At 59.2% G+C, this 22,204-nt stretch overlaps 1 protein-coding gene across 1 annotated transcript in view; it reads left to right on the forward strand.

The window, feature by feature from the left end:
• Positions 1-2,258: 2,258 nt before the first annotated feature.
• The window catches only part of CSPG4 (chondroitin sulfate proteoglycan 4), a 37,749-nt gene continuing 17,803 nt past the window's right edge, over positions 2,259-22,204 (forward strand). Inside the window, exons 1-2 of the mRNA XM_017518234.1 lie at positions 2,259-2,433; positions 21,244-21,407. Of these exons, the coding sequence (XP_017373723.1) occupies positions 2,346-2,433; positions 21,244-21,407 (252 nt within the window). The 5' untranslated portion in view covers positions 2,259-2,345. The remainder of the gene's footprint in view (positions 2,434-21,243; positions 21,408-22,204) is intronic.

The following is a 22,204-nucleotide window of genomic DNA, read 5'->3' on the forward strand; positions in this document are numbered from 1 at the left end:
TAAACTGGGAAGCCCCAGCAGAGACGTGTGAGCCGGGATTACTGGGAGAGATTACTGCCCTGCTGGTTGCCGGGATTACTAGGAGAGATTACTGCCCTGCTGGTTGCCACTATTTTCCAGGCCTGTGTTTCTCTGCCCAGCTAGCAACAAGGCAGGGGGAGGCTCCCAGCTAATCCCAACTTGAATCTCAGCTGTGGGCGGGAGCGCCCTGTCTGGAGGCTCCACAGACATCTGTGTAGGTGGAGAACAGGGAAGATGGGGAGGGGAAAGGGCAGGGGAGATGGGGCCGGCAGAGATCTTCACCCAAATTTTTGATTCATAGAGCAGAAGCCTTCTCTCTTCTTTTTTTTCATTCCTGAAAAGAAAGCTCTTTTCCTCCAAACACAGTCTTCCAACAGCCCCCCAGCCCCAGGCCCATAGCTGGCCAGTAATTAGCCCCTAACGAGGAGCAGGTGTCCTGGTGACTTGAGGAGAAGTAAAAACAAGGAACAGGTTGTGGAATCAATGGCTTCACCTCCACTGAGGCCAGCCTGGCACAGCCTCCATCCCAGGCCTCCTAGGGTACCTGGATGGAAGCGCTTAGGTTTGCCCAGATCCCCACAGAATAATAGTCATTTGTTTCTTAGTCAACCACGGCAGGCATTTATTGCACACCTACTGTATGCAGCAGCCTCTGGAGGGGAAGTTTCAAGCTTTGCCACAAGGGAGGTGATACGTGTAAAGCTGTATGTAAACCATGAATCACAGGGATGTGCAGGATGACAGAGACAGAGGAGAAAGGATAAGCATTTATTGAGCACCTACTGTATGCCAGGCCCTGGGCTAGGCACTTGAGGTACATTAAAGCATTTAACCTTCATCAATCCAATTTCACAAATGAGGAAACTGCCACAGAGAGGTGAGGGGACTTCTTCAAGCCAATTAGGAGAGCTGGGATTTGAACCCAGGTCTCTCTGGTTTCAAGACCAGTACTCATAACCCCCCCCACACACAGATCAGGCACCATCACACCTGAGCACTGCACTTAGGGTCAAAGACCTGACCCCACCTCTGAGCAGCTATGTAAACTAACTCCAGTCCCTTAATCCCGCTCAGCCTCAGTTTCTTCATCTGCAAAATGAGGCTCGGTTTCGTTGCAAAGTATGAAGTGCTGTACATACTGTGGGATTGTCACTGGTCAAAGGCAGGAGCTGGCAAGAGGGCGCAAGGCGGGGCTGTGCTGGAGATGGGTTGGAGCAGACAGATGGAGGGACCCAGACAGAGGAAGGAGACCAAGGCCGGTTAGCACTGGGACTGGACAGAGAACAGGCAGAACCTCTAGGCCCCGGAAGCTACAATAACATGGCCTTTCTGCCTTTTCTCCTCCTGTTTGGGACTAGGCTGATGTTGCTGCCTGGAGGGGAGCCAGCAGAAGGGCCCTAGCCTGAAGCTGTTAGATAGGAGCTAAATCCAGGGCCAGATTTCCAGGAGGCAGCCTCGGGAAGTTGAAACACCCAGATTCAGGGGTTAGGAGGCCTGGGTTTCTAGGCCCCAAATGGCCAGGGACCTACTTTCCACCTGGAGCCTTGTAAGAGCCACTTTCAACTTCATCTACACTTTCCTGCTCCATACAATGGGGGAGGCAGTAGTCCTCACCCACCTTGTAAGGTGATTTTGAAGCAAATGTCACTGCCTTCGGGACTGAGAATTTTTCTGCCCTGTGAGGAAGTCCAGACACCTCTCCTTTTCAGACAGGGAGACTGAGGCCCTTCTGGGCAGAGAAGGTAACGGTTGCAGCCGTGGGCAGTGCGCCACAGGACCTCGGGCGGTGCCCCTGGAGTCTGCAGAAGTTCCCAGGAGGCAAAGCAGCCCGAAAGCCGCCTGTGACCGTGGTGGCTGTCTGTCCTTCCTTCTAAGGCTGGAGTGCGCCTCTGGAGGGGTCTCCTGAGCTCCCGAAAGGCAGAAAGGCGGGAAGTGGGGGCTGGCCCAGCTCGTGCCTCCTCCCCTAGGGGGTCTCCTGGGCTCTTGGGGTCAGAGTTCAGGGTGTCTGGACCTCTCTATGACTTTGTTCCAAGTCTTCAGGGTGGGGCTGTGGTCTGGCCCAGCCGTAAAGGCCCCCTCACCCCTGCCCCGGTGAGAAGCAGCCCGCACGGGCCCTTTAAGGTTGAAGGTGGGGGCAGATGGGGGAGCCCAAGCCTGAAACCCGAGCGCGCGCGCGGGTCCGCGCCTGCCCCGCCCCCGGAGTTAAGTACGCGGACACCCAGAGCCGGCCCGCGCCCAGGAGCAGAGCCGCGCTCGCTCCACTCCGCTCCCAGCTCCCAGGACTCCGCGGGCTCCGCGCAAGTCCCGCCACCCAGCCCGCCGGGATGCAGTCCGGGCCGCGGCCCCCACCTCCAGCCCCCGCCCTGGCCCTGGCTTGGACCCTGGCTATGATGGCCAGACTTGCATCCGCAGGTGAGTGAGGAGCCTGAGACCCCGACCCAGCCTGGCGGAACTAGAGGGGCTCCTCAGGGAAGGAAAAAGGACAGGAGGAGCCAGAAGTGGCCCCAGATCGGGAGTCAAGCAGGCTGCGCTTCTCCCACCACAGGCTGGGGTTGTCGGGGATCAACCCTGGAGTGGACACGGACCAACCCTGGAGTGGACACGGACCCCGCTATCTCAGGTTATGGGGTTTCTAGCTAGCCAAGGCTGTCCAGTTGGGGGTAGAAGCAGGCGACCCAGGCATGGATGGCCTAGGGCGTGGCTTTGCCCGTTTGGAGTGTTCGAGACACCCAGTGGGGCCACCCCAATGCTGGCTGGACTTCATTTGCCAGACAAGTTTGAGGTGGCCATGTTGGGGCCCCAAGGGACCTAGTGACAGTGAGAAGTGGGTCCTGCAGCCTCAGCTGCCCTGGGCCAGGAACGGGGAGTGCTGCAAGGTGGGAAACAAGGAAGGTGCCACCCTGCCCTCCCTGTGAGGAGCCCCACGCACCCCTCCAGCTGCTCCCCAGCTCTGCCCCTTCTCCCTCCGCTTGCTCCCCTGGGGACCCATCTGTCTATCCACCACTCCCCTCCTCCTTCTGCCCTTCTCTCCCTGCTCCTGTTGGTGACAGGAAGGACCCCCCACTCACCACCCACTCAGCCTCCTAGAGGCAGAGCTGGTGCCCCTCAGATACCCTGTCCCCCGGCGGGGGCTTGTCCTACAGATAGCCCTGGACCACCCCCTGCCACACCTCCTCGTCCTGGCACGGATGCCTGACCCAGCAGAGGCTGAATGGAAGTTTGCTTTTGGAGAGGCACTGGGATACATCCCCTCTCTGTCCCGATGCCAGAAACCCCACATGACAGCGTTCTTCCTTCAGCCAAGGCAGCTCTAGTTATGCCGTAAGAACTGCTGCCTCAGGGTGCACCCGTCATCACCTCCCATGCGTGATTCAGTGCCTCAGCTACCTCTTCGGGACCATTCCCAAGAGCAACGTGGAGCGAGGAAGGGCCTGAGCCTCCTTCATCGGGGCCCAGGCCACACCCTTCTCCCCTTCAGATGGAGCAGCCAGCTCTCAGAGAGGGCATCACGGGGTTCCTGGGAGGGAAGTGAGTCAAGGGAGGACCCCCCCGGGTGAATCAGTGCTGGATCCCCAGGCTCTCTGTTCCTGTCTGCAGGGACCAGATCCCCTAAGATTTCAGGGCCTGAGGGAAGGGCTGGACCTCCAGGGAGATGGGAAGGGAGCATCCAAGGTGACCAGGGTGGTCAGCTCATCCAGGCCCAGCCTCCAGCCAAGGAGGGATTCCAACACTCCCACCTCCCTCGGCTTCAGCTGAGAGCCATTCTCAAATCCCTTCTTAGCCCCAGCAACGTGCAGGCATGGTGCTGGACTCTCAGGGGCACAAGGAAGTTGAGAGGCTGAACTTAGGCTCATTCAGGAGGCAGAAAGGCAAATTTGATCTCAAACAGCAAAGATGCGGATGAAAAGTACAATGGAAGAAAGTCAGGGGCAAGCTGGGGCGGGACACTGGGTGGTCCTCGAACCAAGCGTTGGTGGATGGGAAGGGAGTCAGTACTCCAGGCAGGGGCGCTGACTCAGAGGCACCGAGGTGGGCGTAAGCAGAGGGGTGTTGAGACAGGAAGGCCAGCAGCCTGGCTGGGAGGCATATTTCAAGCACAGGCCAGAGAGAGCCACTGGGCTGGGGCACGGAAGCCTTAAATGGCAAAATGAAGCCCATGGCCTATGCCCTGTTGGCAAAGGAGAAGCCACAAGGGTTTTAGGACAGGAGAGCGGCATGGTGCTGGGGGGTTTTCTAACGTTCCACCACCCCTTGCCTTTAGGACTCAGAAATGAGGAGGGGGTGGGAGAGCTCCAGTCCAGCAACCCATCTCTGTCACCACACCTGGCCCTGCTCCCTGTCCTGATGTCTGCAGTAGGGGCAGCCCCTGCCTGAGGAAGGCATCCCTCTCACCCCTCCCAGATGCCCCCCGCTGCAAAGGCCCTCATCCTCCTGCACCCTAGTGAGGCATGCTGGGAGGCTCTCCCTCTACTCATCAACATTCGAGGAATCCGGGTCAGTGGGCCTGGAAGTCAGCACCCTAGGAGGCCATCTGGGCCAATCTTCTTCCACTTGTATAGAGAGGGAAACTGAGGCCCCAGAGAGGAAGAAAAGTACTCTGAGTGCCACCAACAACCCTAGCAGCCCAGGAAGAGCCCCCAGCCCTGCTTTGAGGGTGCTCCCAGCCTGCGTGGGGGGGCTAGGCTTGGGCCACTGTGAGTGTGATGACAGATGCGGTGACCAGCTCCTTCTGAGCTGTGTGGGAGGCCCCAGCAGAGAGCCAAGCGTGGGAGGAGACTGGATTTGAGCTGATGCTGGAAGGACAGGCAGAGAAGGAAGGAGGTGACCTTCCAGTCGGAGGGTCAGAGTGAGCACAGGGCAGGCAGGGATGGTGACTCCCACACCTCTTCCCTGGCCTGGCATTGCTGACTTTGAAAGGCAGAATGTGAGGGGGGTGAAGTGGGACCCAGGTGGGTGTACCTGGCAGGGAGGGCTTGTGTGTTACCTGGGGGGGGGACTCAGAACTGATGGGCGTGTCTCAGCGAGCAGGGCCAAAGGGGCACCAGGTACAAGGAATTGAAGCAGGGTAGATCCTGCTGCCTCTGAGGATGGCTTGGGGGGACCGACAGTGCTCAGGACAGGCACTGAGCCTTATGTGCCGCCCCAGGCCTCTGAAGCAGGGCAGGGCCCGGGGGCCAGCGCCCTTAGCCCAGCCCACCCAGACTCGAGAAAACTGTTGCAGAGCCAAGTGTAACTGGGCCTCCCTCCCTACGCCTGCCCACCCAGGCAGGACAAGGAGGGCCTTTTAGTGCTGCCCGCCTGGGGGCCCGGGGATGGGCCACACCAGGTGGGCCTGGCGGCTGGCGATGACAGCAGGAGGGGAGTGGGGTGTGTGTGGAGCTCACGGAGGAAGTGTATAGGCTGCGTCTGGGAACTGGGCGTGCTGCCCAGGAAGGGTGGGCAGGGGAGGGGGAGTTGGAAATAGCCCTGACACCCACACTTACTGGGCACACAGATGTGGGCACACACACGTGCACGCGGCCACTCTCACAGACCTGGCCAAGGTGGCAGAGACCAGGATCCCAGCATGGCTACTGCCTCCATCTCCAAGTCCCCTACCTTGAAGACCTGGGCCAGTGGCACTTGTGGGAAAGGAAGTGAGCACAGGATGGGGATGGGTGCCACACTGAGCTGTGTTCCATTCAAGATGAGGAGCAAATGAACAAGAGGCTGTGGGTCTGGCCTGGAGCCTGGTCCCTCTGCTCCTTCGCTGCCTCGCCGCGACTCCCACCCCATCCACTCTCCCCTTGCCTCCACCGGGCCCTCCGCCCCAGCTGTCAGTTCTAGAGGCTTCCAAAGCTGACTCTTCCTCCAGCTGCAGGCTTAGGCCAGGTTTCAAATGGTCCGTATTACTCTTCCTACTGAGTTTGTACGAGAAGCGTTTGAATGAACTGACTTTGTATGAACAGTTTTGTCCTTAGCTCTCCATGGGGCAAGGGTTCCCAGCTCTCTCTGCTTCTCAGGAGGGTCCATAAGTCCACACAGGAGAGGCCAGCGCTGCCTGTCGCTGTGCTCTTTCCTCCAGGGACACCCCAGCGTGCCACTAACCATGTTGTCAGTCCTGCCGCCCACAGCAGCCCTGCAGGTCAGGAAACAGTCCCCCCCACCCGCTCTTGTTTTATTTTTGAGATGAGGTCTTACCATGCCCCCCAGGGCTGGAGCAATCTCAGCTCACTGCAACCTCAACCTCCGAGGGTCAAGCAATCTTCCCACCTCAGCCTCCTGAGTAGCTGGGACTTCAGGTGCACACCACCACGCCAGAGTAATGACTTTTTTTAGAGACAAGGTCTCACTATGTTGTCCAGGCTGGTCTTGAACCCCTAGGCTCAAACCGTCCTCCTGCCTTGGCCTTCCAAAGTGCTGGGATTACCGGTGTGAGCCACCACACCTGTCCAACATTCCCATCTTACAGATGAGGAAACTGAGGCTCAGAGATAAAACAGGGACTGTCTCAAGTCACTCTTTGGGCGCAGAGGCCATGGTGTTCTCACCCCAACAGCAGCGAGCTTCCCCACATCGGGCCAGGGGGGCAGCCACCCACCAGTGGCTCTGACCCCAGCAGGGGAGAGAAAGAAGTCTGCAGGGACAGACAGCTCCCTGAGGACACCAGATGTTTGTTCCTGTCTCCCCATCTCCCACCCGCCACCGTTCTCTCCCTCTCCAAAACCCCCTGCTTTCTCACAGCCTAAGCAAACCCCCTTCAATAAAGCACCTCCCAAAAGCCGGGGTTGCCAATGAAGCCACATGTGTCCCTGATGCAGGGTGATGGCTGTAGGGCTGCTGTCAGGGTGGCCTGGTGGCAGGGGTGGGCTCCACAGGGACAGTGCCTGTCCTGTTGAGCATTCCTGCCCCTCACTCAGCTCCTCCCCACGCCCAGGCCGGCTCCCAGCCTGTGGAAGAGCCCGCTGCTGTGCCAGCCCTGACATGCGTTAGCCAGGCCTCCAGCCATCACTCCTGCTTCAACACGTCCATGTGCAGATCTCCCGAGGCCTAACGGTTTGGGTGTGTCAGCGAGGCTGCCTCTCTTCCCGGAACTTACTGCAGAAACCCCTGACCTCTTGGTTGGGTGCGGTGGCTCATGCCTATAATCCCAGCATTTTGGGAGGCCAAGGCAGGCAGATCACAAGGTCAGGAGATTGAGACCATCCTGGCTAACATGGTGAAATCCGTCTTTACTAAAAATACAAAAAAATTAGCCAGGTGTGGTGGTGGGCGTCTATAATCCCAGCTACTCAGGAGGCTGAGGCAGGAGAATCACTTGAACCCAGGAGGCGGAGGTTGTAGTGAACTGAGATCACCCCACTGCACTCCAGCCTGAGACTCCATCTCAAAAAAAAAAAAAAATCAGCTGGGCATGCTGGCGAACACCTGTAATCCCAGCTACTTGGGAGGCTGAGGCATGAGAATCGCTTGAACCGGGAGGCGGAGATTGCAGTGAGCTGAGATCACACCATTGCACTCCAGCCTAGGCAGCAGAGTGAGTGAGAGTTCATCTAAAAAAAAGTTCTTATGTGTGGGATTTTCCACTTGTGGCATCCTATTGGCGCTCAAAAAGTTTTGGATTTTGGAAGCATTTTGGATATTGAATTTTCATATTGGGGATGCTCAGCTGTGCTATGCTATGTCCTTCTCTCCCGGAATATATCACCTTCTTGGTCAACGTGATCCTCTGCCCCACGGACTGGCTGATCAGATAGAACTAGGCTGTCAGGTGATAATCCATAACCTCTGGCACCCTTCCACCTCTGCTCACACTGCTCTGTGCATCCGGCCTTCCCTTTTCCCCATCCTCCATGGCTCAGCTCCAGTATCGCCACGGCCAGGAGCCTGTTCTAACCACAGATTGCTCTGAGACCCATGACCTGGACTGCCCCTCTCCTGGGGCCCTGCCCTCCATCTCTGTGGGGCTACAGGCTTTTCTTCCCCTACCCCCTGGCCTCTGCCCCCAGTCCATGACCTTCTTCAGTCTGACACCCAGTAAGTGCACGTGTGTGTGCACACACTCACACTCACACAGAGTTGCTCTGCAGGCAAGGAGGGTGTCCCGCCTCGAGCCAGCAGCCCCAGGGAAAACCTCCAGCTCAGGACACAGCGCCTTGCTCCACCGCCAGGGCAGGCCCTCTAGCCTGGGACAGGCCTCTCTGGGGAGATAGAGGGAGCTGGGGAGAGGAGACCAACTTCCGTTCCCACCTAAGAGCAATCTCTTCCCCCACCCACATTTCAGGAAGGGGAGCTATAAATACCAGTGGGCCCAGGACACTGATTCCCACGACACCCAGCCCTCCGTGCTCCTTCCCTGTGCACAGCGGTTGGGGCCAGACCAGCTCTCCTGCAGCTGGAGGCCAGGCAGGCAGGCCTTAGGTCTAGCCACACACAGACGCACAGATACAGACACATACACACAGACATGCAGAGACACAGACGCACACACCACACATACAGAGACACAGACAGAGACACACACACACACGCACACACACACACACACACACACACACTTCCCACCCTGGTCAAGGAAGAAGCGAATCATCCTTTATGGGGGTTTTCGACTGAAAATGAGCTCCTCCCCTGCCCCTCAGCCCTGACAGGCCCCATCTCTCCCTCCTCTGAGTCCTGACCTATGGGAACCCATACAGGGAAGCAGGAGGCCAAGCACACAGTGGGTGAACACGGCATTAGAGAGCTCAGGTTGAATTACAGCCCTAACACTCCATGCGTGACCTTGGGCAAGGCTCTTTCGGAGCCTCAGTTTTCTCCTCTCTAAAATGGGGATAAATAATTTCTACCTCTTATATGTTGTGAGGATTAAGCAAGACACTTTGCCTGGAATAAGTGCTCAGTGGACATCTGCTCCTGAGGCTGCAGTCACTCTGCAATCCCAAGGTGGGGCAGCCGGCAATGTGGGGGCTTCTGCTCAGGAATCTTTTAATTTTTTTTTTCTTCGAGACAGAGTTTCACTCTTGTTGCCCAGGCTGGAGTGCAATGGTGCGATCTAGGCTCACGACAACCTCTGCCTCCCAGGTTCAAGCGATTCTCCAGCCTCAGCCTCCCGAGTAGCTGGGATTACAGGCATGAGCCACCATGCCCAGCTAATTTTGTATTTTTAGTAGAGACCAGGTTTCTCCATGTTGGTCAGGCTGGTCTTGAACTCTCAACCTCAGGTGATCCATCTGCCTTGGCCTCCCAAAGTGCTGGGATTACAGGCGTGAGCCACCGCACCCGGCAGGAATCTTTAAGGAAGATTTCAAGACAAAGGCTGGAGGAGGTGGCACTGTGAGAGAGTCTGTGTGGGACCAAGTGACATGGGAAAGGAGGTGGGCTCTTGAGGCAGAGTGTCAGCTAGTGGCTGCCTGCCAGCCCAAGACCCTTCAGAAGGTAGGAGGGAGTGGGGTCTGCATCTGCCTGGCTAACTGGGCTGAGGCGCACACCCCTCTCCCAGTGTGAGAGCACTGGGGACAGCCCCTCTGAGACCCTCCCCGGGACCTGTTTCTCCCAAGCCTGACAGACCCTAGGATGGAGCTCACTGGGCCAGGGCACGGCAGGACCCCTGTGTCCCCAGAGCAGCAGGTGGGGAGAAGGGAAGGAGTAGGTACCAAGGGCCTTTTATGGGACAGGGGAGCTTAGAAGCCTGTCTTTTCCCTGCTCTCTACCAAACCCTCTCGAGTCCCTCTCTGGAGGTGGGGGCTGGAGGCCAGGGCCCAGTGACATGAGACAGCTCACCTGCCAGTTACCATGGGGCTGTTACCACCTCTCATGATAGAAGCAGTGATGGCTGCATCAGGAGGGGCAGAAATCTGGACTGAGGGAGGGGACCACCCTCTCTGCTCTGGGCTGCTAGGACCCTCAGGGGCGTGGGTGTATGTGTGAGTTCAGAGTAGGGGGAGGTGACTGTGTGATGTCCGCAGAGCGGGGTGTGCAGCTCAGGGCAGTGACATCTGAGGGGCCCTGGCCAAGGGGCTGGCCCATGCCTGAGCCCCCAGGCTGAGTTCTCACTGTGTGGGCCTCCCCACCTCCTCCCCATAGAGGTGACTCTTCTCCATAGACCCCTGGGCAGGGCCCAGCCAGGCCCCCCACCTACGTGTGCTAATGGAATCCAGGCACCTGCCCCCAGCTGAGGCTCCATCTCCGGGTCTGTGGGGCCCATGTATTTCTGGCCACCCATCTGGAGCCTGGCTGAGTCCCTCCAGGGGTGGGGTCTGTCCCTCCAACCATCGACAGCCCTGGGGCGGGAGAGATATGGTAGAACCAGCTGGGTGATGATGCCTCAGCCCTTGGGCCACCAGGCTCTGCTTTGTGGCCTTGGGTAGAACCCTGGCCCTATCTGGGCCTCTGAGTGGAATCTTATCTCCTAGGTTCAGCTCTAAATTCTGAGCTTGAGCCGCCTGGGAACAGGACAGGGGGCTCTGCCTCTGTCCAGAGAGAGCCAACTGGTTGTCCTGGCCCAAACAACAAGGCAGGCTAGGCCTGGAATGGGGCTGAGAAGCAGCCCAGCCTGCCAGGGCTCCTGGCATTGGAAAGCCGCTTTCTTAAGTTGGTATAGAGCCCTGGGGCTCCCCCCACCCTGGGACGAGAGCAGCGGCTCCTCTCCACCCCAGGTTCCCATCTTCCACCTCCTGGCCCCAGCCCCACCCTGCCAAAAATAAACCCAGACCACCCCATCTTGTACCAGCCAGACCCCACCCAGCCCCTGCAGAGCCAATTGAGTCACCACTCAGAGCTGCTCCTTTTTTTAACTGTCTGAGTCACCGCCTGTGGCTCCATGACACATGCCCCAGGCTACAGTTACCCCGCAGCCCCCTACAGGCGCAGCCAAGGGAGGAGTCTAGTAGAGGCTGGCAGCAGGTGTGAGTCCAGGCCGTAGCTGTAGCTCGTGAGCTCTCCAGGCCTGGGAACTCACCCCATAGCAAGCCAGAGGCCAGACGTCTCCCTCAAGCTCGAGGCCGTGCCCAAGACAGCCCTTGGGGATCCTGGTGACAAGGTCATTCTCATGGGCTCTGCCCCACGCATTGAATTGCCTCCAACAGGCCTGGGCTTCCCCCGAGGAGACTGCCAGGAACGGAGGGTCTCCAGGCACTGGGGCCTGGGTGCTGGGAGTGGGCAAGGCCTAGCCTTCCGGGGTGAAGGAAACAGACGCCTGCTTTCTCCCGTCCTCACCGGCTCTACCCGGACTCTGACCATGCTGCCTGGAGCACCATGAAGGCTCTCTGCAGGGCAGAGCCACCGGAGTCTCCCGTCACGGCTTCTGTCTCCCCCTGCTCAGGGTCGGCCGGGCTGCAGGGCTCTCCCCGTCTCTCCGCTCATCTCCCCGTCCCGGTGTCTCCATCTCTCTGCCCTTCCCACCCTGGCTCTGTCTGTCTGTCTGTTCCCTTTCTGTCTCTTTCCCATCCCGTCTCTGTCTATCTGCCCATCTCTCCAGTCCTGCTCCGTCCTCCTTCCCTTCTCTTTTACCAAGTTCCGTGGCCGTCGGAAGGCCTCCCTGCCGCCAGCACCCCACCCCTCCCCAGGGCCCCCTCTGCCTTCTCAGAAGACATAGACCCTCACCTCCTCCCATCCCACAAGGGACTCCGGGCCCCAGGGACCAATCCTGAGAACACTTCCGCCCCCCTCACCCAGGTCCTCCTCCCCTGCCCCAAAGCGCAGGCTACATCCTGTCCCAGGGAGCGTCAGGATTCCACAGGCACTTCTTTGGGGGTTGAGAAAGGCGGGCAGGGGGCCTGGGAATGGCCCCACCCCCAGCCCCTGCCGGGGGTGAGCCTGTACAGCCTCAAACCCAACGTCTCCTGTCTGTGGCTGTGGCCTCCGGCTATAAATAGGGGCTTGGATTCTATTTTCTTTAAAAACAAGCACCAGACTGTCATCACAGGCCCAGAAAAGCAGTCTCTGGCTGGGGCAGTCCCTCAAGCCCTCCCCAGTCGCTGTGTCCAGCCCCCTGCCTCTGAGCCCTGGGGCCCTGGAGGGCAGAGGAGGCTTGAAAGGAGCCTGGAGGTAAGACGCTGTGGGGAGGCCTGGGGCGAGCTCCCAGAGGCAGCCCCTCCCAGCTAGGCCCACGGCTGTCCTGCCCTGGTGGGCTTCTCCCTCCTTTCCTCCCACCTCATGTCCCCAAGCAAGGTCAGTTTTGTCCCCAAGGCTCACAGTGTAAACAGAGAGAGGTGAGAGCAGCACAGCCCCCTGGGCCACAACGAGTGTCTTTGCGCCCCAAGTGCAAAGAAGATGCTTTGGGCTGTGCTTTGGGCTTTTTTCCTGAAAGAGCATGAGGACATTTCACAGGCCGACAGGAGAGAAGAGCTGGCCCGCAGCAGGCCCAGCTGGGTGTGCTGGGAAGCAGTGCAAGGTCTAGTGAGGCGGAGGCGACGAGTGTCCCAGGAGGGGAGCAGGAGACCCTGGCAGGCAGGGCCGAGGGCACACTGGCCTTCAGCACCACCTGGGGATGGGGTCTGACCCTGGACCAGTGCGAGCCTCCAAAGGCTTCCGGGCAAGGGTGGCTGAGGGGGCGACTTTCAGTTTGGGTTAACTCGTGCTGCTATTAGCAAAGGGAGGTAGGAGATTCATTAAGCCAGGCCAAGGATGGTGACCAGCCACTTTATGGATGGCACCGGGAGCAAGAAAGGGAGATGAATTTGAAGGAGAATTTGGGGGCCAGTGGCCGTGGGGAGGGAGGAGGGGGAGAGTCCAGTGTGACCCTCAGATTTTACTCAGGGGAGACAGGCGGGCCTTCACAGGGCTGGCAAGCAGGCTAGGGGAGAGAGGATGCTGAGTCCTCCTTGCTTTGGGTGGGATTGAGCTTGAGGGTTCCTATGGGTGTTCTGGCGTGGACATCTGAGGGACACTGGGGCCCAGAGCCCTGGAGAGTTGGTGCTAGTGAGAGAGGTGGTGCATCAGCAAAGAGTCAGGGCCTGAGGCCGGGAGAGAAAAGGAGAGCCAGAGGGAGTGTGGCAGCGCTGGACACAGCTCCGGGGGACCCACAGGCTGCAGGCTCCCAGGCAGTTGGCAGGTGGGGTGCTAGGCGGGAACCTATTCCAGGGTGAGTCACGCCTTCCCAGGAGGAGAGGTCTCAGTCTCAGGATCTCTGGAGGGCCTGGTTAGCCCAGAGGTCACTAGCAAGGACACTGAGGTTTCCTGGTGCCCCCTCCTGGCTGCGCCCTCCCGCTGGAGCACCCCCAGTGCCGGCGCTTGCTGTGGTGAGACAGCTCTGCCCGATAGAAAACCCCTCACGTGGGCCAAATGCCACCTCATTTGACCCTTTCGTTCCCGCAGATCCTGATGTCGCCCCCCCATCACAGGTGCAGGGGCCTCCTGGCTGCACAGATGCCCCAGGCAGGGCATGTGGGCCCTGGGTCCTGTCCTCAAGAGTTTCCAGTCTGGCTAGGCCTGTGGCCATTTAGGCCAGAGGTGGCTCTACTGTACCCACTATAGTGGCCACACCTCTTGCCAGTTGGCTGGGCTGGTTGGAGGCCAGATGTGTGTCGGTCCCTCCAGCCAGGTCCCCTTTTACAGATGGGGTCAGTGAGGACAGAGAAAGCACGGAAGCACATGGCTCTGAGTGTCCTGTGCGTGTGCTGGGGTGTGAGTCCAGACCCAGGCGTCTGCCCGCATTCAGTTGGGGGAGCCGAGGAGGAGGCCCACAGGCTGCTGTCCACAAGCTGTGCCACCAGAGTCAGGGCCAGGCGTCCAGGCCACAGTCACCATTTCCTCTGTTCTTCCCTCGTCCCAATCCACACACTCACCATCTCCAGGCTGGGGAAGCCCCGAGACGCCACCGCCCGCCCAACAGCCCCGTCTTCGGCAGTTTCTGCTGCCAGAGCCAAGAGGAGACTCAGAGATGAGCCGTGGGCCGCCTGGTCCGGGATGCTACCCAGGAGAGAGCCTGGCCCTCAGCCTCCTGGGGGCAGCTCCCACCCAGACCCCCTGCCTCTCCGCCCTCCTCTCAGATCTCTAAGCCCCCAGTGGGCAGGGCTGGCACTTATCACTGGCTTCTGGACTGAGTCATCCCCCACCAGCCCCTGCAGAAGGGTCCTTCCTATTCAACCAGCCCCGGAGCCAGAGAGGCGGGGCTGCCACACCGCCCAAGGAGAGCAGATGCTTCCCTCCTCTCCTGGCTCTCCCCATCACCCAGCCCTGACTGAAGAGCCCCGGGGGACAAGAAGGGAAAGAGTGTGTCTTCCCCTGGCTGGGGTCCAGCTCTCACACCCTCCTCCCACTGGAGCCATTGGCCGCTGCTCCACTTCTCATCCACAGGCAGCAAACAAACCCCTCTGCGGCTCTCTGGGTGCACACACTGTGCCCGTGCCCCGCTAACACCCACAGCCCCCAGCTCAGGATCCACACCCGCAGGATCCTCTGCTCCGTGGGCTAGCACGGGGACTGCCCTCTCTGAGCCTCAGTTTCCTCACCTGTAAAATGGGAGATGCCTCCTAGGAGCCCTGCTAGGGCAGGGGGCTGGGCAGTGCCAAGTCAAGCTCCTTCATTCTTCTCTTCCCTGCCAGAAACCTGACCCCAGCCTGGGTCCACTGAGGTCAGGGTCCCACATCCCCTAGGGCCAGGAAAGTGGGTAAAGGAGGATTTGGAAGGGCCCTGGAAATCCACCCACCTCCCCATACTAGGAGGAAAATTATAAGGCAGGGAAAAGCCTCTTGGAACCACTCCCCACCACAGCCACCCCACCCTCCTTGCCTGAGGCCTGGGGAGGAGCAGGGCTTCCACAAAGACACTATTGAGGCTCTGCTTCCTCCTCCCGCAGCCCAGCCCTCCAGCCTGGGTGGACTCTGGGCAGCTCCTTCCCTCAAAACCTCTCATTTCCCCTCCTGCTTCCTCCGTGCTCCACAAGGCCCCGGGGTTGGATCCTGTGGCTGGGAGCCCAGGGCGCGGCCCCTCTCAGCCTCTGTGGACCAAGCTTGGCTTCTCCCACCCCACCTGCCCCTGCTTCCTCTCATCTTCCAGATGGGCTTCCTCAACTGGAAATGGTCCCCAGTATATGCCCCTCTACGTGGGTGCCTCAAAGCGCTTGATTGGGGGACAGTAGCTGAGGCCAGTGACCAGGGTCAGGGTCCAGCCAGTAGATAAGGAAACTGATTTCCTCCCTGGCCTCCTTGGTGTTGCATGGGACCGGAAAGGCAACCGAACAGAAGGTCAACTGCCCTGAGCCTGCGTCTCTTGGCTCAAGAGTTCTTGGGGCAAGGAGGGATGGGGCTGCCCTGACTCCGGCAGAGGTCTCTGCAGCTTTAGATGTGGAAGCAGTCACCCGAGCAGGTGCCTGGCACTCCAGCACCCCACTGGAAAAAAGCAGTGTCTCTGGAGAGGATGGCTGCTGCTGTGAGCTCCGTGGGATTTGGAACTAATCCACTGTTGTCCGCATTTCGGTAGCTCAGGAGAGGAGCAGGCAGTCCCTGTGGCCCTGGGTGGTGGAATCCCAGTCTAGGAGTAGCTGGGAGGAGTGGCCAAAGAGCAGTGAGCTCTGTGGGGTCTGCAGGTGTGTGAGCGTCTCCAAGTAGCCCACCCTGGCCAGTGATGAGCCATCTAGCCTGGGCCCTGGTGACCCCAGTGTCATCACTGGGCAGGCTATGTTGTCCCCTTAGTCTGACATTAAGTCTCCCCTGTAACCTTCCCTCTTGTTAGCCTCAGAGTAACAGGGTTGGGGAAGGGTGATAGCTCAGGGTGGATGGCTGAGCCCTGGGGGGGTCTGCCAGGAGGAGGTTTGGGAGGGGTTGGTGCCTGAGTAAGCACACCAGACAGCTTCTCCCTTGCCTGGGTAGCCCAGGGAGGCAGATGTGCTGGGGAGGGGAGCCTCCAGTCATGGCTTTGTGTCCAGAGCCCACAGCAGGGCCAGCCTTGGACCCGGTGCCACTTCCTCCCCGCCCGCCTTGCCTCCACTCACGTGTGCACACGTGACACTGACCCACACTCCCGCACATGCACTCACCCACACCTGCCTGCTGGCTTGGAAGTAGATTGCTGGCGGAAGAAAAAGCGGGGAGTCCCTTGGAGGGGAGCTGACCTGAGGTCTAGAGGGCCGGGTGACCCCGGGGGGGTCCGCTGCTGGGGAAGGGCACCTGGCCTGTCCATGCTCTCACGTAGCTGGCATCCAGCCCCCAGGTGGGCCATGCCCTCGCTGTCACCCTGCCACACACACACCCATGAGAGGAGACAGAGCTCTTCAACCCGGCCTTGGCCCTCTCAGAGCACCCCACCCCACAGCCCCCTCAGACTCCCTCACCCCTGCCTGCCCAGACCTGGAGTCAGGATCTCCACCCCTAGAGCTAAACCCCAAGGGGCTATGCTGGAGAAGTCCGGCTTTGCCTTGGAGCAGGGCCCCTCCCTCCCCAGCGGGCGGGCTGGGCTCCCCCTCCTCACTCCCGGGCAGAGCAGCAGGCTTGCTGCCCACGCCCCACCTCCTCTGTCTCCTTATAGTTTTCCTCCTCTATCCCCTTCCTCGGGCCTTGGTCTGGATCTGTATTCAGTCTTTATGGAGGAGGGCATCTCTATAGCTGCTTCTCAGTTTTAATAATTTTCTCCCAGGTTAGCTGTCTGTTTCCAGTCCCATCACTGCTATATTTGTGATGGAGTCAATGAATGAATGAATGAATGAATGGGTCTCCTTTATTCATTCCACCTCTCACCTTCTGCTCTGTCTCTGTGGCACTGGGTGTCCCTCCCCAACCTACAGATGTACAGGTTTCCTGCCCCCACCCCCAACTGTGGGCACAGGCACTCCCTACCCACCACCCTGCCCTGCAGCTCCGGACTCCCAGACTTTCTCCCTTATAAAGTCAGGCGGCAGCAGACTCCCGGGAATGATGCTGCTCCCATGACGCAGGCCAGCTGTGGGGCTGCCCCAGGCAACCGGGAATGTGGCGGGAGTGGGGCACACAGAGATCCGTTGCCAGAGAGTGGGGTGCAGTGGGTGTGCCTAGGTGGCTGGGGGCTCACACTGGCACTGGGACCTGCCAGAGCTCTTTCTGCTTCTCTTTGTCAAATCGCTTCTCCTCTGGAGCCTCACTTTGTCTGTCTGGAAAGTGGAAGCTGAGTGCCCTACCACAGGCTTGGACTGCAGAGAACGCTAACATTGTGGGACTTGGCACCCAAGGAGGGTGGGGCTGGGCCCTCCAGACTGTCCTGGGTGATGTGCCCAGGGAGAGCCAGGATGGGGCAGAGGGAGGAGGGAGCCAAAGACAGATCTAGGGGGAGACCAGGGGGAGCAGAGGCAGAGACCTTTGGCAGGGATGGCCAGAGGTGAAGGAGAGATGGGGTACAGACAGGGACAGAGGCAGCCTCGCCCACCCCTCGCCCACCCTGGGGCTTCTGAGGACTCAGAAGGAACAGGGCCCACCGCAGCCCTCAGACTGGAAGAGGCATCTGTGCCTGAGACGGGGCCCTGGCCTGGCTGGGGAAGGTGGGGTCCTGGCCAGGGTTAGGGGCTGATGGGCAGAGATGCTCCCCTCACAGTGACCCCTTGTCCCTGGAGTCTGGTGTCAGACAGAGCGTCGGGGTGGAAGCGGGCCTCATGGGCCCATCCACACTCCTCCTAGCAGTGCCTCCAGGGAGCCAGGATATGCCAACACAGCTCATGCCCTTCCAGAGGGGGCTTGCTGGGGGACCTCGACCTAGGCTTTCTCTACCCACTGAGAAGGGACTTGGCAGGGAAGAACACAGGCTTTTTCTGTGCCCCCAGGCCTAGGTCTCAGGAAGAAGGATGGAGCCACCCCACCCTCAGGCCCAGACAGCAGTGCCCTGTTCATGGGGAGGAAGGGTGGGAAGCCGTGAGGACGTACCCACCTTTAGCAAACCTCTCTATGGGTGCCGAGCAGGAGGGGTGGGAACCCTCCGAGAACACACGGCCCCTTTCATGGAGCCAGGCCCAGCCAAGTCATGGCAGGCGGGCACCGAAGGGCAGGACAGGCCTGGGCACAATCATTGCTCTTGTCCTGGCAACTCCCAGCCCACACACATGCACGCACACACAAACACACAGCCTTACGCAAACCCACACACTTGCACACACGCACAAATACGCATCTATTAATATAGAGCCCTGGACGCCCACCAACACGCCTTCCAGAAAGAGAAGCCCATACACCAGGCACTCTTCCTGCCCCTCCCACGGGCCCCAGACCTGTGGAGCATCCTGCTCCTCCCATGCCCAAGGCTTGGCACCTCCAGGCAGCCCACGCCATTAACACTCTGCACATCCATGTGGACAGCAAAATCCCAGACCAGGGAGGGACTCCCATACCAGGGAGGGACCCCCAGGACTAATCCCCACAGTCAGGAGGGGGGAGGGGTGGGAGTGCCCATTTTACAGAATGGTGACACTGAGGCTTGAAATGGGCCCCTTCTCCTGGCCCAGAGGGCAGCCCATGGAGCAGCCGCAGGTCTGTACTGGTGTTCTGATGGATCATGGGTCCTCTTGACCCAGGAGTCAAGGGCAAGTCTGATCCAGCCTGTGCCGATGTCTCCCCACAACCTCTTCCATCCCCGCCGCCCCAGTCAGGCTGCTGAGCCTGGCTTGACCCATTCTACTCTTCCCTCTACTTGTCTGCCTTCAAGTTAGCCAGATGCTCTCGGAGGTGAGGGAGCAGACACCCTCCTTGCCCCACCCAAGAGGGACCTGCTACCCCTGCTAGTCTCTCACTTGGTCTTGCTGCTGTCCTCTGAGACTGCCTATTCCTCCCTCTCTGTGATGCTACACCACTGTCACCGCCTCCAGGAAGTCCTCTGAATTGACTCCTAACATCACATCTTTATCCTGCACACCCTCTCCATATGAAGCCCCTCTTCAACTGCCCCCCACCACCTCCAAGGGATTCTGGGTTCTTGCAACTGCACTCCCTCAGAGGCAGTAAGAGGGGCAGAAAAAGGAGACGAGGAAGGGGGAGAGTAGCACTGTCAGAGTTTCCAAAGCTCTGGCCAGCAAAGCCTCAGAGGCCTCTGTTGGGATGGGGGGCTGCCTGGCTATGCACTCCAGCAGCACAAGGCAGCCTGTGTGAGCCCCTCCCGCTCAGCCCCACAGGAAGCAGCAGGGCCCAGCCCCTCAATGGACCCATTCAGACCCCAGCACTCTGGAGAGTACCTCTGCTTCCTGCCACCCTCCCACTCTGACCAAGCAGGCTCTACTCTCTCCCGCTGGGAGGGGGTTGCAGGCAGGTGATTCAGTGGTTAGGGCCAACCAGCTACTTCAGTTCCTGCCTGGCCAAGAGTCCTGACATTGGCCATGTCCTGGAGGGTCTACATATACCTTTAGTTCAAGGGTGGGTAGAGGCAGGGACATGTGTCCCCTTCCCTGTGAGTGCTGGGCAGGTAAATGTTTAGCAATGGGCTATTTGGGGGAGGGGGATCCCTGATTTGCAGTATTTGCCTCTTTTCCTGGCATAAATATTCTCACTGTGCGCAGTACCACCTGACTCTCAAAATTCCTGAAAATTCAACAGTGGGCTCCTGGCAGCTGCTGCGAGCTGCTCTAGCCGGTGCCGGGGTGGCTCCATCTTGCAGGGGCCATGTGCCCCCACCCCTTGTGTGACATCCTCCCTCACTTTGCTGTGTTTTACTCTTAGGAATCAATGTCTTTGCAGATAAGACACACCTGTAGGTGGCCACCAGCTGCAGTTCCCTGGTCTGTCCCTTGCTGGCCCCGAGCTGTGCAGGGCCTGCTGAGCCTGCTGGTCTGCCCCGGGCAGATGGGCTGCAGCGCTTGCTTGACTCCCTTAGCTCTCTAGACAGGGTGCTGGTGTCACCAGCAGTGCCAGCAGGAGGAGATAACTAGAGGGGACTTAACTTAGCCCAAGGGACTCTTACGGGATCTTTCCTAGACATCCCTCTGGGTGTATGGGTCTCCGACTTCTCCAATGGCTGAAGCTACTTCCTGGAGCGGATGGCAGCTGGCTCAGGCTGGCCCGGGACCAGCACATGTGGGGCCAGGGCTAGATCACCCCTATCAAGGCCGTCAGCCTTTGCTCGCCCTGGGGGTTTGAGGGAAACCCAACAGGGATGAATCACCATTTTTAACCTGTGTTTGCCTGCCCTGCAGCCCTGGACATCTGTAGGCAAAGTCAAAGTTGTATTTGGTTCTTATCACCACAAAAGGCATGGACCGGAAGTTGTGGCAGCAGGTTGGAAGTCAGGGAGGCTAATTTGGGGAGACTGCCTGGAGGAAACAGCAACTCTAGAGGAGGAGTCCTGGTGTGGGACAGAACGGGACCCACACAGGAATCACTGACCCCAGGCAAGCCCAGCCCTGGCCTTCTGCCTGGGGAGGCTCTCTTTGGCCTGCCCAGCAGCCCCTCAGCCCCTCCCAGGCCCTGTCTTCAGCCTCAGCTTGAGTGGTGGCCTGGGGAAGTTGGGAACTCAGCTGTTCTCATCCCTGATTCCTTGGCCACGGTGGAAACAATGGGGCCGGATCTGACTGCTCATCGGGGAGTGTGAATAGCTCTCCAGCAGGAAGCAATAGCTGGGGTCATGGAGGAAGTTTGGGTCCACTTTGGTCTGACACTGCACATGGTCTCCATCTGGCCTCACAGCCTTTGCTCCTTGGCAGACTCAGGCCAATAAACTCCCGCCCCCACCCTCAATGGCGGCTGGAAGAATGGCTTGAGAGAGAAGCGGGAATAGATGGGCCATGCTGACACCACCACCAGATCCCAGCTGTGGCCTCGGCCAACCCGTGGAGGTGGGGCATGCACGGTGAGCCCAAGCACAAGGACATGAAGGAGAAGGAATCTGAGCAGGGATCAGTCTGGATTGGAGGTGGTTCTTTAGAAACTCCATTCCTCGGGGCTGTGACCACCAAGCCAGGTGATTAGGCCAGTGATGTTTTCCTTTGGAGCCGGTAGGGGAGCCAGACGTGGGAGAGAGACGCCGCTGGGGCCCAGGGGAGGTGAGTCAGAGCTGGCAGAAACCTCTGGCTCCAGGAGCCTCCAAGGAGGAGACCTGAGTTGCTGGGAATTTCTGGGTCTGGCCTCCTGCAAAGTCAAGGTCTGGGCTGGACACAAGGCGAGTCTGTGCCTTCTTCCGGTGCCAGGACCGAGAAAGAAGATGCTGGGATCTGGGCAGTGCTCAGAGGCAGCACCATACAGGGGAACCATGAGGGTGCGCCAGCATGGACCCCTCCCTGCAACCCACCCGTCCCTCTCCGGAGCACCTGGCCTCCTCCAGGCAAGAGTCTGAGCCTTGACCACAGCGCCCTCTCTCATACAGCTTCCTTCTTCGGTGAGAACCACCTGGAGGTGCCTGTGGCCACGGCTGTCACCGACATAGACCTACAGCTGCAGTTCTCCACGTCCCAGCCCGAAGCCCTCCTTCTCCTGGCAGCAGGCCCAGCTGACCACCTCCTGCTGCAGCTCTACTCTGGACGCCTGCAGGTCAGTGACATCTCCCTGGGATCGGGGTAGGTTTCTTTCTCTAGCTTTGAGTGAACTGCAGCTGGCTGTCTGACCTTGTGTAGTCACTTTTATCTTGGGGGTCTCAAGTTCTCCACTGTGAGATGGGCAGCAGCATCCCAAAAATGGTAAATCCTTCATGAACTGGCTCTGCCCGCCGGCTCCTCCAGCCATGTTTCCTACCCCCCCCAAGCCCTCGCTGGCCCTTTGTGCTCTGACTGCACTGAACTGCTTTCAGTTTCTGGCCATCTTACAGTCGCTTGCTGCCAGGCCTTTGGTCACCACACCACTTCTGCCAGGTGCATGCCTCACCCATTCCCTGCACCTGCCTAACTCCAGCCTCTCTTTGAAGTCTCAGTGTGAGCATCCCCTCCTCCTGGGCTAGGTCCCCTCCTGGGCCCCCACTACCCCCGTGCATCCCTGTGGCACTGCACCAATTTCTCTGTAGCACCACTGTCTGTCCATGACAGTAACAGCACCAGTACTGCCTCAGCTTCCTCATTTCCCCATTTCATCCTTCAAGACACCACAAGCTTTGTCAGCAAGGAGTCTTGTGGCTCTTTCTTGAGTCTTCCCCCAAACCATGAAGAGTTTAAGAACCCAGGGTCTTAGTCCAAATTTGGAGCAGGCAGGGTGCAGTGGCTCACACCTATAATCCCACCACTTTGGGAGGCCAAGGTGGGAAGATCACTTGAGCCTAGGATTTCAAGACTGGCCTGAGCCACACAATGAGACCCCATCTCTATTTTTAAAAAAATGAATTTGGGGCAGCCATCTCC

This window comes from Cebus imitator, unplaced genomic scaffold (genome assembly GCF_001604975.1).
Source record: "Cebus imitator isolate Cc_AM_T3 unplaced genomic scaffold, Cebus_imitator-1.0 Scaffold664, whole genome shotgun sequence".
Taxonomy (NCBI): domain Eukaryota; kingdom Metazoa; phylum Chordata; class Mammalia; order Primates; family Cebidae; genus Cebus; species Cebus imitator.